At 48.2% G+C, this 17,924-nt stretch overlaps 1 protein-coding gene across 3 annotated transcripts; it reads right to left on the bottom strand.

Annotated features, from left to right (window-relative positions):
- Nucleotides 1-364: 364 nt before the first annotated feature.
- jph3a (junctophilin 3a) lies at nucleotides 365-17,802 on the bottom strand. Of its 3 annotated transcripts, XM_046396407.1 has the most exons (6): nucleotides 13,362-13,743; nucleotides 5,473-6,253; nucleotides 4,904-5,028; nucleotides 2,570-3,816; nucleotides 2,110-2,200; nucleotides 365-1,076 (listed from the first exon to the last, which is right to left on the bottom strand). In XM_046396407.1, the coding sequence occupies exons 1-5, from the start codon at nucleotides 13,741-13,743 to the stop codon at nucleotides 2,120-2,122; spliced, it is 2,616 nt and encodes an 871-aa protein (XP_046252363.1). In that variant the 3' UTR covers nucleotides 365-1,076; nucleotides 2,110-2,119. The 3 variants fall into 3 exon arrangements, with proteins under 3 accessions (XP_046252363.1, XP_046252372.1, XP_046252381.1); XM_046396416.1 differs by lacking the exons at nucleotides 365-1,076; nucleotides 13,362-13,743 and adding an exon at nucleotides 16,728-17,802 and having other exon boundaries at nucleotides 2,047-2,200; XM_046396425.1 differs by lacking the exons at nucleotides 365-1,076; nucleotides 13,362-13,743 and adding an exon at nucleotides 9,198-9,418 and having other exon boundaries at nucleotides 2,047-2,200.
- Nucleotides 17,803-17,924: the final 122 nt, after the last annotated feature.

The following is a 17,924-nucleotide window of genomic DNA, read 5'->3' as shown; positions in this document are numbered from 1 at the left end:
CTGTAGATAAAATAACCTCACTGGAAACTTTGTGGTTTTTTTCCAGGGCCAATAGTGATATTGATTATTAGTGATCAAAGAGGCCGATTCTTGAAGTTATTTGTCTTTGAAGACGTTTCACCTCTCACCTCTCGCATGAACTGATGAAGCCTCTTGGATGAGAGGTGAAACGTCTTCAAAGACAAATAACTAAGTCCAGTTGCATTCGATTGAATTTCTTTGAGATTCCATTTTGGAGGCAAATATTGTACTTTTTTGTCACTTTACTCACTACATTTATCTGATAACTTTACTTACTTTGCGGATTCAGATTAATAGCACTAATTCTAAATACTATTTTATATTACTACTGCTACTATTTACAATTAACTTGTTTTCTCTGCAGTCGAACCGAAAAATGCTGAATATCCAATCAGCAAAAACGACACCAAACTCATTAATTTAAAACATTTCATTATTTTCTCCACATTAACTTCGAAACAACCTCATAAACCAAAGAGTAAGAAAGAGCATGCTCGGGCATGCAATGATGTCACAACATGATGATGCCACCGGGTGCGAAGTATAAAACATACAGTAGCAGAGAGTTTCTTTTTCATATCATTCATAAACTCAGGACGTTTCAGTTTCCACTGAGAGTTAAAAGCTAGCGTTTATTTTACACTTCTCTCTCCGTCTCACGTCAGCCTCGTGTTGCTGGAGAAAAAGAGACGAGAGGGAGAAACTCACAGACCGACACCAGATTGAGCAGGCTGAACAAACATGCTGAAGAAAATCTCATCCGGCCCAAAAAGTGTCTGGAAATGACACCGTAGAAACCCCATTTTTCCCCTTTTTGACTGCTCCAAAAGGGGGACAGGGAGAGAGAGAGAGACAAAACAGTGCATGCCATTTCAGGGTGGGTGGACGGGTGGGTGGGGTGAGGGGGTGGTGGGTCACCTTTCCTAATGCTGAAGGTTACTCGTCTCCTCTTAGCCTGTCCAGGGGGGGGGGGGGGGGTCATCGGGGGGGGTTAATGAATCAGAGATGGAAGATGAATAAATACGAGGCACTCAGCATTCTCTCTGTCTCGCAAACTGCAAAAGTAACAAATTTGAATATTAATGACACATACACATATATAGTAGAATTAGTGGTTATAACATAACAGTCTCAAGGCTGTACAAAGGGGCCAGGCTGAGTCCACCTCGGTGCGTGTCGGCGCTTAAATGTGGAGCATGTTTCTTATTTTGCGTGCAAATGTGTGCGTGGGTTCACTTAACAACAAATTCGGGAAGTTCATCGCCTGTTGTTCAGTGTGACTGAAGGTGGAGACGCGCGTGACGAGTCGACGACTCAGTCTGACGTCAGGCGACGTGTGACTCGAGAATCAGATTCAGCGGATCGGAACGCGGCGCGGCGGCGGGAAGTTACGAGCAGAAATGTGTGAGTGCGTACAAATGAGGACAGAAACAGTGATGTTAAAGGGATAGAAAATGCACTTTTAAAACCCCGCACAGCCTCATGCAATGGTTGTGGGCGCTTGCGTAGTTCATAGTGGAAAAAAAAAGAATAAAGACGGAGCCCTTTAACGTGGATCTACTCTTGCAGCATAGTTCTGTATGGAGCGCATAGTGCCAACAGGGTTAGAGACCGGCGGATGGGGCCAAGTGGGGAAAAGGTGAAAAGGCCGAAGGGGTCTGTGGGGGTCGGGGTGGAGTGAGTGTGTTCATGCTCTTGGTTAGCATGTTTCTCATGATAACCAGGAAACAGGGGTTGCTATATGCTCATCTGTGTGATGGAAAAATGGGCAAAACTGCCTGTGCCATCTCCAGTCAGTAGCTGATGGACACCCATGCACGTGTGTCCCAGTACACCACGCTAGTTTAAAGCTGCACTCTTCACTGCCTGACTTTCTTCTCTATGGTCGCAAGCTCAAAATAAGCATTTGAAAAAGGAAGAAACTCAAAACGGGCTTCGACAGAGGTGAGAGGACCAGTAGCAACGACAGAAAGGCTCTGCTGTGTCCGTCACTCGGGCTGCGGGCTCCAGTCGAATAGGCAGAATGTCCGTCTCGGTAAGTAATAATATAATATACCGTAGTTATCAATAAGTCTTAGTAGATCATACCTGTATAAGCTTAAATAAAGAAGTGAATGAAAAGAATGGCTACTCCGATATTGAGTAAAATGACCATAACCACCAGGATAGAACTGGAGCCCTGAAAGACAAGAGAGGAGAAGCAGTCAGTTCACTTCCTGCTCACGGTCAGCGATAAACAGAAATGAACACTAAAAGATCGTAACAGTGACTCATGTTGTAGTTTTCAGAGGTGCAGTACAGCGTTTGAAATCGTGCCTTCACACAGCAGTCGAGCAGCAACTTACTTCAGTTAGTATGGTTACATTTTCATATAAATATATTGGCAGGGGTGGCATTTTGAACACAATGATGGGATGTGCCCCCCCGCCTATATGTACTATGATTCCAGCCCTGCTGGAACCGCACAACTCAGTTAAAGGAACTCAGCAAAATGGCGCCGAACAGCCGGGCTGCACCTCTCTAACATGCTGTAGGTGTGGGGACTCACTGAGTTTGATTTGAGGGTGAGATGCTCTCCTTCCTGCTCCAGAGTGATGGGCTGAGACTTCAGGGGCGGGGAGAGGGTGAGGTCCCTGTGCAGCGGCCACTCCTCCAGCTCCGCCCCCACATTCAGGTTGTCCAGCATCTGTACAGAGTCCATGGATCCCTCTCTGACCGGCCGAAGGCCTCGGGATCGCAGCCTGTTGTTTTTGGGGGGCGGGGACTCAAGGCTCAGCCCCTGAGACGTCTGCGAGTCGGGACACTGAAGCCTCATGTCAACCGTATAGTCATTCGTCCGCTCCTCGTCCTGCTCTGTGAGGCGTGAGTGGGTGGGGCTCCACCTGAGGGTGCTTTCAGCAGTCCAGCCCCCGGTGAAGCCGTCTAGCCTTTGGTCGATCACAGCATGCTCGTTAAGCTTGTGGTTGGAGGGGTTGTGCTGCTTTGGATGGTGGTTGGAGTAGACATGCTCTCGAGGGTTGTAACTAGAAGAGACGTGGTCCTTTGCATTGTGATTAGAGGAGATATAATCTTGGGACTTGTGATTGGAAGAAGCATGCTCAGAAGTCTTGTGATTGGACATATTGTGTTCCAAGGCCTTGTGATTGGATAAAATGTGCACCTGCGGCCTGTAGTTGGAAGAGGCATGCTCGCAGGCCTTGTGATTGGTGGAAGAGTGATCCCATGTTTTGTGATTGGAGGACGAGTACTCCCTTGACTTGTGATTGGAAGAGGCATGCTTGGAGGGCTTTTGGTTGGACAGGGAATGCTCCCATGTTCTATAGGAGGAAGCGTGCTCCCGGGACTTGTGATTGGACAAGGATTTCTCCCGTGGTTTGTGGTTGGACAAAGGGGCTTGCTCGTGGCCGTTAATTTGGCCCTCCTGCTCCTCCAGAAGGGAGGGCGTGGTCGAGCGGCTGCTGCCTCCTCGGTCCGGATACATGTCATCGGTCCAATTGTTAGCCCCTCCCCTCGGCAGATCCATCCCCCGCCCCTCCACCAGCACCTGGATCTCAGCCCCGCCCTGATCGTCCACGGCACTCTGGCGCATGAAGCAAGCATTTCTGGGACGATGGGCGTGCTTGGGCGGGCTGTGGGGGGGCGAGGTGGGGACGCTCAGCACGGGGCTGAGTTCAGGTGTGATTACAGGCGGCGTGGTGTCCGGAGTGCACAGCTCCGGACTGTCTGTTCCCGTGGAGATCACCTCATGGTCTTTGTCCTTGGCGTCCTGGTGCTTGGGCCTCTGACATTCGAGCCCTATGAAAACAGTTGGAGAACAGCAGCAGTGAAGTGATCTGGCACCGGTCCACAGCGAGTCCATCAGCGCTTCAGCGTGTGTGTGTGTGTCGGTGTGTGTGTCAGTGTTATTAGCAGGCAGGGTAACAAAAGAAGAGAAAAGCTCGACGGGCTGACAGTCGCTGTTGGCTTTGAGAGGATCATCTGTAGTTTATTACAAGATCAAAATGTGAATGTAAACACTGAGTGCTGCAAATTATACATGTGTATTATTTTTATTAAAAGTCCATACATACTTACACATTTAAATCAAGATTATCAGTGCACTTCAGTGATTTTCATCGTTTTTGATTTAGTCACGACTTGTGACTAATTGCTACAATCCAACTCTCTGGAGACAAATGAAGCAACAAAAGCCGCACAGAAACTTGGCAATAAAATAATTCAGCGTTATTGTTGCTCCATAACAAACTCAAACTGAACAACAGACAAAAGAAAAGCCCCAATTAATGCAGTATATTTAGACAGTTTGGTTCCTAAATGCACAACCTCGAATCCAGAAAGGCTGGGACACAAATAAATGTGATAATCTGCTGATCCTTTCTGTTTAATGTTAATGTAAATGTGTGCCTCCTCTGAATCTGATGCCAGCAACACGTTTCAAACTGTTTGTGACCGAATCGATCTGTTTTTATTCACGTGTTTACTCTGCGTCTCCACTTTTGTAAGATCAGTTTTTCTTCAAGTTCCTCACCAGAAGCAGCACTGCGATATTAGACCGTGTTTGTGTAGGACAAACAGCTGACTGTTAATTAAACAGCTGATTATCAAAATAGCACCTGTGTTTTTCAACTAATGGATGAATCGATAACAGCTGCAGCTACACAGCGGTTACATTATCAGTGTGTTATTACATCATCCATGTATTCATATTCAGCAGTTTCACCGTAAAAATATCAGCGTTGAATGATTCTCAGGATGCATTTTTATATCACAGAAGAGCCAGTGGTAAATCATCCCTGTGTGTTACACATTAATCTGGCTGATGACACCAAAAGCAGCTGAAATTCAGTGGACTTGTGTGTGTGTGTGTGTGTTGTCCACTCACCATTTCCATAGATGTGAAAGGAGGGAGAGAGCTCTTTGGCAGCTATCCGGGCCAGTCGACACTCCTCCATGGCCTTCTGCGCCACCCCTTCGGCGGCCTCCGCCTTCCCACGAGCGTGGCTCATCCTGAACAGCACAGGCACAAACTCTGCAGTCAAACAGGCTGCTAGGCTCCTATTGATCCCACGATACAGGATCAATATGAAGAGTTTTTAAAATCACACCCAGGAAATACACTCAGCTTACTGAAGCTCAGACATTCTGTGAATGTGACATCCAGGATTTTTTTACTGATTTAGCTTGTGTACTTTTGTTCAGTCGTCTTGTTCTGGATGTTTCACTGCTGAGAGAGGAGAAAACGCTCTGACACGAGTGTAAAGACGTGCAGCTGAGAGGTAACCTGCTGTATGGAAAACCTTCTGTGCCACAATTCAACAATACATCAACATCAGTGAAGACTTAGAGGATGTTTGTTGGTTACATCTGAGGGCTTCTGTTACGTTGCTGATGTTTCATGAATTCTGGCACAGAACTGGTTCCATCCCCTGCATGTTTAGCTGTAAATCTGACCTTGACATGGCGATCTCTGCTTTCTGCTTGGCGATGTCTGCGGCCTTCTCGGCAGCCTCAACAGCCCGGTCCACCTTCTCTCTGATTTTACTGGCCCTCAGTGGGATCAGGTTCTTGCGTTTGCCGCTCACCAACACGTTCTGCTTGTACTTTCCTTCCTCCTTGGTGCCATCAGGGAAGGTGGTGCAGCCGTAGCCGTGCCTCTTGTTCGCCGCCCATTCGCCTTCGTAATGCAGGCCATCTGAGCGCCGGCTCACGCCCCAGCCGGCCCTCTGGTCGCTCCGCCACTCGCCAGCGTACATTTCTGTGACGGTGGCGTCCACGGGAGCACCTTGTTCGCTCTCGCTGGCGTTGGAGTGGATGTCAGATGCAGCAGAGCTGACGGTGCTCATGCCGGCCTCGCTGCAGAAGGAGCTCTGCTTGCTGAGCTGACTGGCCAGCGAGCTTTTGGACTCAGAGCGGCGCAGCTTCAGGCCGCTCAGGATGGACTGGCGGAAGCGGCCTTTTCTTTTCCTCTGGCGTTCGGCCTCACTTGGAGCTGTCAGGGCAAACCCACCTCGTCCCACTGGGCTCCCGGCCAGCCCGGCCACCACCCCGTCTGTGGGTGTGGTGGCGCTGCCGTCCTCCAGCACAGCCGGAGGGCCGTGGCTGTGCTCGGAGCGGAGGGAGTTTATGGATGTTCGCAGAGGGAAGAGGATGACGGCCGCCATGCCGTACGGTACGCTCTGCCGCACGCCGTAGCCATGACGCATCCCACCAAGCCACTGACCCTGATAGGTTCCTGAGAGACAAACAGAACGTCAACACATCAGACTCATCCTCTGGGGATTGTTCATGTAGAATTTTATGAAAATCCATCTGATATCTGTTGATATTTTCAATCTGAACCAAAATAGTGGACCAACATGACCGGTGACATGCAGCTAGCAGCTAGCATGGCTAAACAGTACTGACCAGCGTCTCCTGATTGAGCAGATACTCCACAGTGTGTGGCAGGTGCAGCAGATAGACCACATGCATCTGTTCTTCTTGTGTGGAGGTTTCTGTGGTTGCTGCACTACCAGGACTAAAATCTTTGAAATAATTCAGTGCCAAAATGAGACATATTGGCACAACATTAAAGCTGTGAAAACAAATCAAAGAAACACTTGAAATAAACCCAGAATGACAACAGATATTTGGCAAATCCTGCACAAGAGCACGCATGTACTTTCTAAGAAGTGGCCAAGCGCTAGTATTTATCAAGTGAACCTGACGTCTTTGTGCCTGAGCAGCTTATGAAGTGAGCGCAAGTAAGATAAACCAACATACTGCGGGACTACTGCGTGGAGGGAGTAAAAGTACTAACACCTCACTGGAAGCGCTACTCAACTACAGGAAAGAGTAATCTGAATTTGTACTTAATGTACATATTAAAAGTGAAAGTACTCAATGCAGAAAAAAAGTGAGACGTTTGGTCACAATTTCCCAGTGACATTCAGCGTCATAAATAAAGATGGCCGGCGTGTCTCCGCTTCCTCCCACTGGTCACGTAATTTGGAGCCACAGTCTGTGCTGTAGCACATACAGCCATCTGAGCCAATCAGGAGCAGCGCTCAGCTGTCAATCATCATGTTTCAGCTGCTTTTTTTATAGCATTATAGCAAATAACTAATCAAAACTAAATTGATCAGAAAAATGAACACTTAAACAAACATCAGTGTGATAACAGCTGCCTAAAATGACAGAAACCATTATGGGAAATATTTATTTGATATTTACTTTGAGTTTTTAGTTTGGCTCATGTCCCATCTGCTAACATGGAGGGGGAGGAGCTTATGAGCTGTACTGCAGCCAGGCACCAGGGGGCGATCATGAGGTTGTGGCGTCACTTTTTCTTTTTCGCTCTTAAATCGTTCACCTTTATATACAATCAGTGCTTAAATCCCACCTCTGGATGTGTTGAAGTTTAACAATTTAATTGTAAAGCAGAAGAAAAGTTTGTCTAAAATCCTGCGTTTGAATTTCCTCCACAACATCTGAAATTAATCAGAAAACGTTTTCTTATGTACAAACATCTGAATCCATCAACCTCGAGTTCACACACATCATCCTCCTCTCCAGTCAGCACCAGTGGACTCCCAAACCAGAGCAGGTCTGCTGAGGGGGACATCCTACACCCACCATCCTGTCCTCACGTCCCCGAGGTGCTCAGAACAGGAGCTGAAGCACATCCATACCCTCACGTCTCCGGGTGTTCAGCTCGCAGCTTGTCAGCTTCGATCACAGGTGTGCTGTACCGTTCAGGCTGACGGAGCTGCAGAGCTGAGAGGCTTTTCGGCAGCCGTCCACACTTCCTCCACGCAGTCGGCCTCAGTGCATCCTGACATCACAGATCGAGCAAGGTGACCGAATCTAAGGTTGTGTCTAGCAATTCTCAATCAATCAATTACAGGAAACGTGTCCGTCAGAGTCTGACTCAGAGTTTAAAACTCAAAGAGGGAAGCAAATTCTTTCATTTAAGGAGCTGCAGTTACATCACAGTTTGTGCTTTTGCTTGAAAAGTGACTCAGAACTTTAATCGATTATCAAATCAGCTGCTGATCAGCTCATTCGGTAACTGACTTTCAGTTCAAACTGAATCAACAGCCAACCAACGGAAATGAGACAAAGTGTGAAAACAGGAAGCTGTAAACATTTGAAATGCTGATTGTTGTCTGTAAATGTGGGTGGTCAGAAGGAGCGTGAGGATGCACCGACTGGGGTTGTGGTGGAAAGTACCTGCGTACATGTACTCCAGTACTGTACTGAAACCATCACTTTCAAAGCGTGCACTGAAGCGGGTGCACGAGCCTGAACGAGAGTGCACGTTGAGATCTCAGTGCTTTTTGTTTTAGTTTTCAAACAAGCTTTAACGAGCATCATCATCATCATCATCATCGTCATCCCCACGCGACAGGAGCTTGACTCCGTGGCTCTTCTCAGAGCGGCCCGTAGTGACCGAGCACGCCTGCTGCTGTGTGACTGTGGATCAACAGCGTCGGCCGAGCGCGCCGTTAGAGGCGCTTCCTGCCGCTTCACCGCCAGCCGTGTGGTTAACCCTCAGCTCCACCACTGCTGTTCACAGTCAGGAGGCCCGGCGACTTCATTAAGGAATGTGGTGATTACATTGGAGGAAATGACACGATGTGGGCGTGTCCTCCATCACGCCGCCGGATGGCCGACACTCCAGTGACACCAGACCAGAGAGCAGGTTTAGGTGACAATAAATGTGTGTATGTATATGAATATACATTTTTAAACATCAACTTCTGTTGATGTTTGACATTTTGATGTTTTGTGGTTTTAGTCCTTTTGTGTGTTTCTGATTTAGGTTTGTGTGCTGGGTTGGATTTCTGTTTAACTTGCTGCTCATGAAGCGGCTGACGTCAGTGGATTGATTGCTTAAAAAACAAACAAACAACAACAACAGAAAAAAAACAGTCTTCTATCAACGGCCGACTCTGAGTCGTGTTAACGCGTACCGGAGCTCTCCGTGGCGCTGACACCAAACCACTGAGGTGCTGAACTTTACCCTGAAACCGGCCTCACCGCGTCCCACTTTGACAAGCATGAATGATGAGGAGTGTGTGAGTTGCTCTCGAGGAGGAAACATCACGTTTCTTTTATTGACTAATCGATTCATCGTGGAAATAATTAACAGATTAATCGACAATGAAAAAGTCAGCGCGGTTCAGGTGGCTCACCTGGTCTGTGCTGGTGGGGACGCGTCCCAGCTTTTTACTGCACGTTCAGTCTTAGCAGCAAACCTCTCTGGATTATAATTGTGCCTCGGATATAATAAATCACTTTGATTTTGTATTGGTAATTCAAACTGACTAAAACTGTCAGGCAAATGCATTGCAGTAAAAAGTACAACATTTCCCTCTAATATGTAGTGGAGAGGAAGTAGAAAGTGGTACAAAATGTACAAAATGTAGTGAGGACAATTAAGAGATGGACAGCTGAGTCAAAGCTGGAGTTACAGGCCTGCTTTGACTGCACTGACTGGAGTGTCTTCGAGGCTGCAGCCACAGACCTGGATGAACTGACCGACACTGTGACATCCTACATCAGTTTTTGTGAGGACTCATGTGTGCAGACCAAAACCTTCTGCACATACAACAACAACAAACCATGGTTCACCAATAAACTCAGGAAGCTGCGCCAGGCTAAGGAGGAGGCCCACAGAAGTGGGGACAGGGCCCTGTACAAGCAGGCCAGGAACACACTAACGAGGGAGATCAGAGCTGCAAAGAGGTGCTACTCTGAGAAGCTGAAAAACAGGTTTTCAGCCAACGACCCTACTTCAGTGTGGAAAGGCCTGAGAGACATCACCAACTACAGGAGCCCATCCCCCCACCCTGTGGGTAACAAAGGACTGGCAGAGGAGCTGAACAGCTTCTACTGCCGCTTTTCACACCCTTCTCCCACCCCATCCACAACACTCAACCTCTGTGCCATACCTGACACCTCACCCTCCCCCCTCAACTCAGACCTCCTACCAGCACTGAAGGTCAATGTGGAGGAGGTGCATCGGCTCTTCCAGAGGCAGAAGACCAGGAAGGCTCCAGGACCTGACGGAGTGTCCCCCTCCTGCCTGAGAATCTGCGCTGACCAGCTGGCACCCATCTTCACCCAGATCTTCAACAGATCTCTGGAGCTGTGTGAAGTACCCTCCTGCTTCAAACGTTCCACCATCATCCCAGTCCCCAAAAAACCCACCATCACGGGGTTGAATGACTACAGACCCGTCGCCCTGACGTCTGTGGTCATGAAATCCTTTGAGAGGCTGGTGCTGAACCACCTGAAGTTCATCACAGGCCCCCGGCTTGACCCCCTGCAGTTTGCCTACCGGGCAAACCGGTCGGTGGATGACGCAGTCAACATGGGACTGCACTTCATCCTCCATCACCTCGACACCCCAGGGACATATGCCAGGATCCTGTTTGTGGACTTCAGCTCTGCATTCAACACCATCATCCCAGAAATCCTCCGCCAGAAGCTCTCACAGCTCACAGTGCCGACCTCCACCTCTCAGTGGATCTACAACTTCCTCACTGACAGGAGGCAGCAGGTGAGGCTGGGGAGCATCACCTCCAGCACCAGAACCATCAGTACTGGCGCCCCCCAGGGGTGTGTTCTTTCCCCGCTGCTCTTCTCCCTATACACTAACGACTGCTCCTCAGGGGACCCGTCCGTAAAACTACTTAAGTTTGCGGACGACACAACTGTAGTCGGCCTCATCAAGGATGGTGATGAGGCTGCCTACAGACGTGAAGTAGACCAGCTGGTCCTCTGGTGTGGTCAGAACAACCTGGAGCTTAACCCGCTCAAGACTGTGGAGATGACAGTGGACTTTAGGAAGAACCCACCCACCGTACCTCCTCTTACCATTCTCAACAACACAGTGTCTACTGTGGACTCCTTTAAGTTCCTGGGAACTACAATCGCCCGGGATCTCAAGTGGAAGTCCCACGTAGACCTAATCAGAAAAAAGGCCCAGCAGAGGTTGTATTTTCTGCGACAGCTGAAAAAGTTCAACCTGCCTCAGGAGCTGCTGACCATCTTCTACACCTCCATCGTCCAGTCTGTTCTCTGCACTTCCATCACTGTCTGGTTTGGATCGGCCACCAAACAGGACAGAAACAGACTGCAACGGACAATCAGGTCTGCAGAAAAAATCATCGGGGCCGACCTGCCCTCCATCCAGGACTTATACCAGTCCAGGGTCAAAAAACGGGCAGGAAGCATCACTGCAGACCCCTCACACCCTGCACACAAACTGTTTGATCTGCTTCCCTCTGGTAGGCGTTACAGAGCTCTGTACGCCAAGACCACCAGACACAAAAACAGTTTCTTCCCCCAGGCTGTCTCCCTGATCTCCCCATAAACCACCTGCCATTGTGTGAACCATCACACTGATTGCACTACCTCATTCCACTGTTTGCACTACATGTATATATATATATATATTTTTTTTTTTTTTTTTTTTTTTCTTGTAAATATTTATTCTTCTTTTATTATTATTATTGCTTTTTTTTGTATTTTGTATGGTGCACAGGACAGAGAAAAATCCGGAGTCAAATTCCTTGTATGGTCACACATACTTGGCAAATAAAGCTGATTCTGATTCTGATTCTGATTCTGAAGTACGTCAAAACTGCAATGAAGCGCAGCGTCTGGGTAAATGTACTTTCCAGCGCTGTCTGTCGGCGTGCGTATTACATCACATCCTGTTAGTACGACGCGGCAAAGTACGTGTGTCTTCTTAGTGCTTTGAATATTAGTATACAAAGTGTGTACAGTCAGTGTGTACTTTCATCTCCCGTTTAAAAGCTTGTCAGTCTGAAAACATGACTCAGTCTGAACGGAACCGGAACTGTCCGACGTGCTGAAACCCCACGACACGACCGTCTCGCGCTCTCCTCTGTCGGGGCACGAGGCAGATCAGTTTTATGATCACCTTTGATAGGCACTCGCTGTGTTGACGAGCCTCCCGTGTGTGTGTGTGTGTGTAAAACAGCGTCCTGCACATTTATTGGGTTGTGGAAAATGTGTCAGCTCGTGCGTGCTATATTCATCTGTCGGCGGTCTTCCACGTGAGCGGAAGAGGGGAGCAGAGCTGTCGCGTGACGCAGTCTTTTTTCTTTTTTTGCTGTTTTCTCCTGCTCTCCATCTTTGTTTTCCTTTTTTCTTCTATTTTAACTTTACTGTTGAAACAGCAGGTGTGAGGATGGAGCCTGAGCGCTCGCGCTGGGAGGCCACCACCTCCCGCTAAACAACCTCCACCTTCACTGCAGCACCGACACACACGCACACCGTGTCTCCATTCCACCTGCATCACTCACTGACCTCGCTTCCATCATCCGGGTCCTGCGGGCGGTGCGGGGCCGGGCGGCATCGCTTATCAAACGGCCTACATTACAAACCCCCTGAAGTCAGAGAGCGAAAAAAACGAGAGTGACGGAAGCAGAGAGCCAATCAGAGAGCACAAGACCGCTCGAGCTCGTCCCCTGTGGCACGCTGACCTGCTGTCTCTGGCGTCACTATGGCGACAGAGGGTGTGATGCAGAGAGGAGAGGGGTGAAGGTGTGTTTTCATCAGTCTGTGTGTGTGTGTGTGTGTGTGTGTCTAAACAGAGTGATGGGAGTTCAGCATGGTTTCATTTCTAATATTAGACACGCGTCCTCCTTTGAGGACCAGCAGCCTGCTTCTGTCTCACTTTGTTTTCTAATCATCTGATCACACAGGCTGGTCAGTGGGCCAGAGTCAACACGCACCACAGACCTCGTCATGTAGGGACATGGACAGACTGAGACACTGGACCGAGACCCCCCAGACAGAGACAGACAGGCTGAGTTGTTCTGTGTCTCTCTGTAGTCGTTAAGGATCTCCTTGCAGTCTGTAGTGCTTCTGGGTGTCTTTTTAGTCACGTTTTGTGGTCGTGCTGTTGCGTCTGTAGTCGTTTTCTGTCTCCTTGTCATCACTTTGTGTCACTTTCAGTTTGTCTCTGCAGGTGAAGCTGAACTCTCGGTTGTCTGACTCCTTTTGAAAGCTTCCTGCCACAGAACCACACTACTCTGCAACAGATCCCTGTGGCCTTTGGGGTCCCTGTGGGGTCCCTTTGGGGGCCAGGGGGCTGAGCCTGGTAGGCCTGCTCAGTAATCCATCAGTGCACGAGGATGTGACCTACATGTTATTTATGTAGCCTACATTAGATGTGTTAGGGTGGATTTTAGCAGGAGAAGTAAGCAAGTTGTTCCACTTGCAGCCTGATGGTGGGAAGTCAGAGTGGACTAAATCTAAGCTCTGGTGTTTGAAAGCAGAAGCTGTGGGATGATACCGAAAGTCGCTTAAAGCAGCCTTACCCCCGTCAGAGTAGGTTTCGGTGCCGTATCCATCCTGCAGCCCGTTGCTCCACGTCCCCTCGTAGCGGGCCCCGCTGGCCGTGCTCTCCAGCTGCCCGTAGCGACCTTTGAACCCCTGCGTCCACTCGCCTCTGTACTCCCAGCGGCCTTTGCTCTCCACTCCGATGCCGTGCCGCTTGCCCTGCGCCCAGGTGCCCTGGTAGCTGTTCCCGCTGGGCCACGTGTACACGCCCAGGACCTCGAAGCCGTGGCTCCAGGCGCCGGCATACTCGCCCTGACCCTGGGGCCCCGTGCAGACCCCTCGGCCATGGGCCTTACCCTGCTCCCACCCCCCGCAGTACGACCCCCCGTCATCAAAGTCAAACCTGCCTCCAGTGGACATGCATGAAACAGGTCTAGGCAAATCCTTAGAACGTCAAGAAAAAGAAAAAACAAGGGCCCGGTTCACTCAGAAGGAGCAAAGAGGGAGGAGGCCTCGTCTGAATCTGGTAGCATGGAGGTGCAGGGCCTGGCCTCCCGTTCTGCTGTTAGTTTAGGATGTAAAACACCAGCTCCTCATTTTAAAATCAACAAGCCGTGGGCCAAAGAGCATCGCCTGACGGTGGAGAAGCAGTCTAAGCCTCAGCGACGGGTCTGGAGTGACGAACGCAGCTGCTGTGCATGCTGCTTCCCATGGGCATGCAGGCTCAGAGTGCTTCTCATCCTCCTCCTCCTCCACTTCCTCCTCCACCTTCCTGCTCCACGCAGCCTCGCGGCCGGGGAGCTCGCCGGCCCGTCGCCTCAGCCGTGCAGCGGGGCGCTCCAGACAAGCGAGGCCTGTGCTTTTCCAGCAGTCCCAGAGGCCCACAGAGCGGCGGTGACGGCGGCGGTGGTGGTGGCGGCGGTGGCGGCAGCAGCAACCGAGCTCAGCTCAATCAGACATTACAGCATCTCCACATCCCTGCCGCACCGGCTCGCAGAGAGGGATACAGGACAGGATGCTGCTGCGCTCGTACACCATTAAAGAAGAAAAATCAGAGAAGTTGGAGGTGTAGCACGGCCCGGAAACCACCAATCCAAACACACACCTCGGCAGACATCACGGACGGTGGATTTCTCCTCTCCGCTCTGCTGCGAGCTAAAGACGAGGCTCGCTCCTCTCCGGAAGACGTGAAGGAGAAAGCAGAGGAGGAAAAATAAATTATTCCTCTCCTCTTCCCTTTGTCCTCTCCATTTCAGCGCTCGCCTAAAGCCGGATTGTTGTTGTATCCCAATTCCACCAAGTCATCTGTCCTCTCGTGTTTTTCGGCCTCACTCTCTCTCTCTCCCTCTAAAATCTGCTCATTACAGGACTGTTCCACCCCAGCCAATACCCCTCCCCCACATACGCTCCCTCTCTCTCTCACACACACACACACACACACACTCCTTCTCTCGGCTCTTAAAGAGATAGAGACGGAGGGATGATGCGAGTAGATGCATGCGCGGCGCTCGCTGCTCTTTCCCTTTGGGGATTCAGCCTGCTTCTCCTAATTATCCAGCCTCATTTCAGTCTGCGCCCGTCACACTGAAACCTGGCCAGTCAGCAGTCTGTTTTCTGATAACCTGATGTTTGCCAGCTCATTGATCTCGTGGCGTTGTGTCCAAAGCTAATTGCCGGTAGTCCTTTTTTCCACTGTTGTCTTGTAAACGAGCTACGCTGAGCACCCAGACTGACCTTTTCCAAGCAGCCACAAACCTTCAAATCATTTTCTCTCTGCCAGTGAGAACATCGTCACAATCTGACGACCGAGCTGTCCTCGTCACGTTAGGGGCGGCCATATGGGAAATATTTTTCTAATCAATAACCAGAGCATGATGGTATTGGAAATCTTTGTGTCATTGAACGCACCATCTGTTGGTTCATATGGTGAGCAGAAAACCGACTGACGCCAGCCTGATGAGATGAGCCGAACGTTTCCTCAGTCCAGCCTCTTTACAAGCAGGAGAACATGAAAAAGACTGAATAAAATAATAAATATCGCAAGGTTGCTTGATTGATTTATTTGATATGTATATTTATATTCGTTATTATGTATTTATTCTGTTTGTTTATTTTTTATTGTTTTTTATAATTTTTTTAATTTAAATTTTTCTCAACTCTTCTTTCTTTTGTGTGACAGGATTTGACTCATCATTAAAAATTTTAATGTATAAATGATTTTGTCATTTTTATTTTTAAAATTAAAATATTTAGAACAAATTAAAAAGTGAAATAATTTTTAACAGGAAAAAGCAAATATTTTAACCGATGAAATTATTTATATATTTTTTTTCAACTTTATTTAAATATTTTGATGTTTCTGTTTTTCCAATATAATGTTGATATTTTTATCATATTCTTCTCATTTTCCCCCCTTTCGGCCTCCAAACGTTCTCCCTTCCCAGAGATTTGCTGCCTTTCTGTTTTATATTTTTGAAATTTTCATAGATGACTCGGTGGACAAGACATTAAAGGACGTCGTCTTCTGCTCTCAGCAGTGTTTTCCTGTTGTCTGTTTGTCCCCCTAACATTTTAATTAAGTGTAACAGCGACCACCAGACTAACCAACAATGAAAATAATGGCGCAGTCCCACACCTGAGCACACGCTGGCAGGTGACGGATGAGGTCAGAGGTCAGCGCGAGCACCGCACACACAGCTCAGCGCACCATCTGTGCTTCAGCAGGTTTTCTGTACAGGACAGAACAGGAAATCATCTTTGAAACGTGAGGTTGTCAGCCAGTCAGTGAATCTCGCTCTCATTGTGTTTGTGTTTCATTTAAAGGAACAGTTCCACATTTCAGTCAATACACTGATTTACTTGTGAATGTGTTGTTTACACACCTACACACCTGTAAAGTGTCTTGAGATAACTCTGTTATGAGTTGGCACTTTAAATAAAATTGAATTGAATTAATTTCTGGGAGAGAATGACGATATCTCATGTCTGTATGCTAAATATGAAGCTGCAGCCAGCAGGCCAGTTAGCTTAGCTTAGCATAAAGACTGGAAACAAAGGGAAACTGCTAGCCTGGTTCTGTCCAGCTGTAACAAAATTCACCCACCAGCACCTCTAAAGCTCAGTAATAAACAAGGTGTTACTCTTAGTGTAAAACCAAAAGGCACGACGTGGTGATACGGGTGTTCAGGTGCTGATGGTTGCCTGGCAACCACACCCAGGTGACCGGACTCCAGGAAGGGAGATGAGCACAACGCTTTGTTAGACCACATAATGTTGGTTTTACGCGTTGGTTTATGTAGCAAACAAACAAATAATAACATTTTAATTGGTGAGCTTCAGCAGTGCTGCTGGGTGCAGGCTTTAACATGACCAAAGTGTTCACTGAAGCAAAACCAACAACCGACCTCAGTGAAGTCCCTTTCCGTCAGTCAACACGGAGAGCCAACTAAGAGACTGCACAGTCCTCGATGAGAAGGGGTTCATCAAAACCAGCTCTGCTCACTGCAGAGTGGTGGAAACACACCGAAGAGCGGAGCCCAGCAGAAGACTTTCGGCTTCCCGGGGTCCAGTGAACGCACCCCGTGTGGGTCGCGAACACCTTTTCCTTTACACGGCACTCACTGCCACAGATACATGAAGTTTTTTGGAGTATAACTGGTATATTGCGCGTATTTTCTGTGTAAGTGTATTCATTTTTTATTTCTTCCTTTCGTGCTCCTTGTACACAAAGTGTTCTATCTTATTGTTAGTTTAAAATATTGTGATGTTCGGGAAGCACGCAGTTGTGCGTGTGGTTTGTCCAGGTGGTGTTGCCGTACCTGCTCACCTGCTGTGGATGCGATCCGCGTCAAACAGTTGCTCTTCTCGTTGAGCTTTCTGCAGCTTTATTTTTAGATTTTAATAAAGAAAGCGACTTCAGATGTTTGCCTCGGGGTGGCAACATGGAAGCTGAAGCTGCAGTGAGAAATTCAGTGTGAAAACAACACTTCGCACACCAGGTGAACTCACGCCTGAGTTTGACGGCTCAGACTTTCAAACGTCAGGATGCACGCAGGTACTGTCGTGAGGTACTTGTACTTTACTTGAGTACTTCCATTTTCTGCCACTTAGCACTTCAACCCTTTAATTCAAATGCAAATATTTTTATTTCACCACAATCATTTGATAACTTGGCAGATTCAAATGAATTCTGATGTATTGTTATTGATTATGATACGACTTTATTACTGATTGATGACAGTGAAAGGCATATTAACTATCAGGTATCGTTTATTATTATCACGATGTCATTTTGTTGTCGTCAGTAGGGGAATATCGTGACAGCAACTGAAGCCGACAGATAAAAGTAGTGAAGTGAAACGGACGAGATTTCCCTCAGAAACTTAGTGCAGGTCAACGTGGCGTAAGATGGTCCTCAACAGTGTTTAGTACTGAACAGTTTCGAGGCAGCCATCGAATGAGCGGAGGCCTAGTGAGGATCCCAAAGCATCTGGTCTGTCGTATGTAATCCAAACCAACCGGGTGACTCGGTAACAAGTTTGTAAATCACCATTGGTGATTTGGATAAGCTCAGTCAAACCAAACTGACATGTTAAAGAAAC

This window comes from Scatophagus argus, chromosome 1, assembly GCF_020382885.2.
Source record: "Scatophagus argus isolate fScaArg1 chromosome 1, fScaArg1.pri, whole genome shotgun sequence".
Lineage (NCBI taxonomy): Eukaryota > Metazoa > Chordata > Actinopteri > Scatophagidae > Scatophagus > Scatophagus argus.
This window is presented reverse-complemented; position numbering and strand designations above follow the sequence as displayed.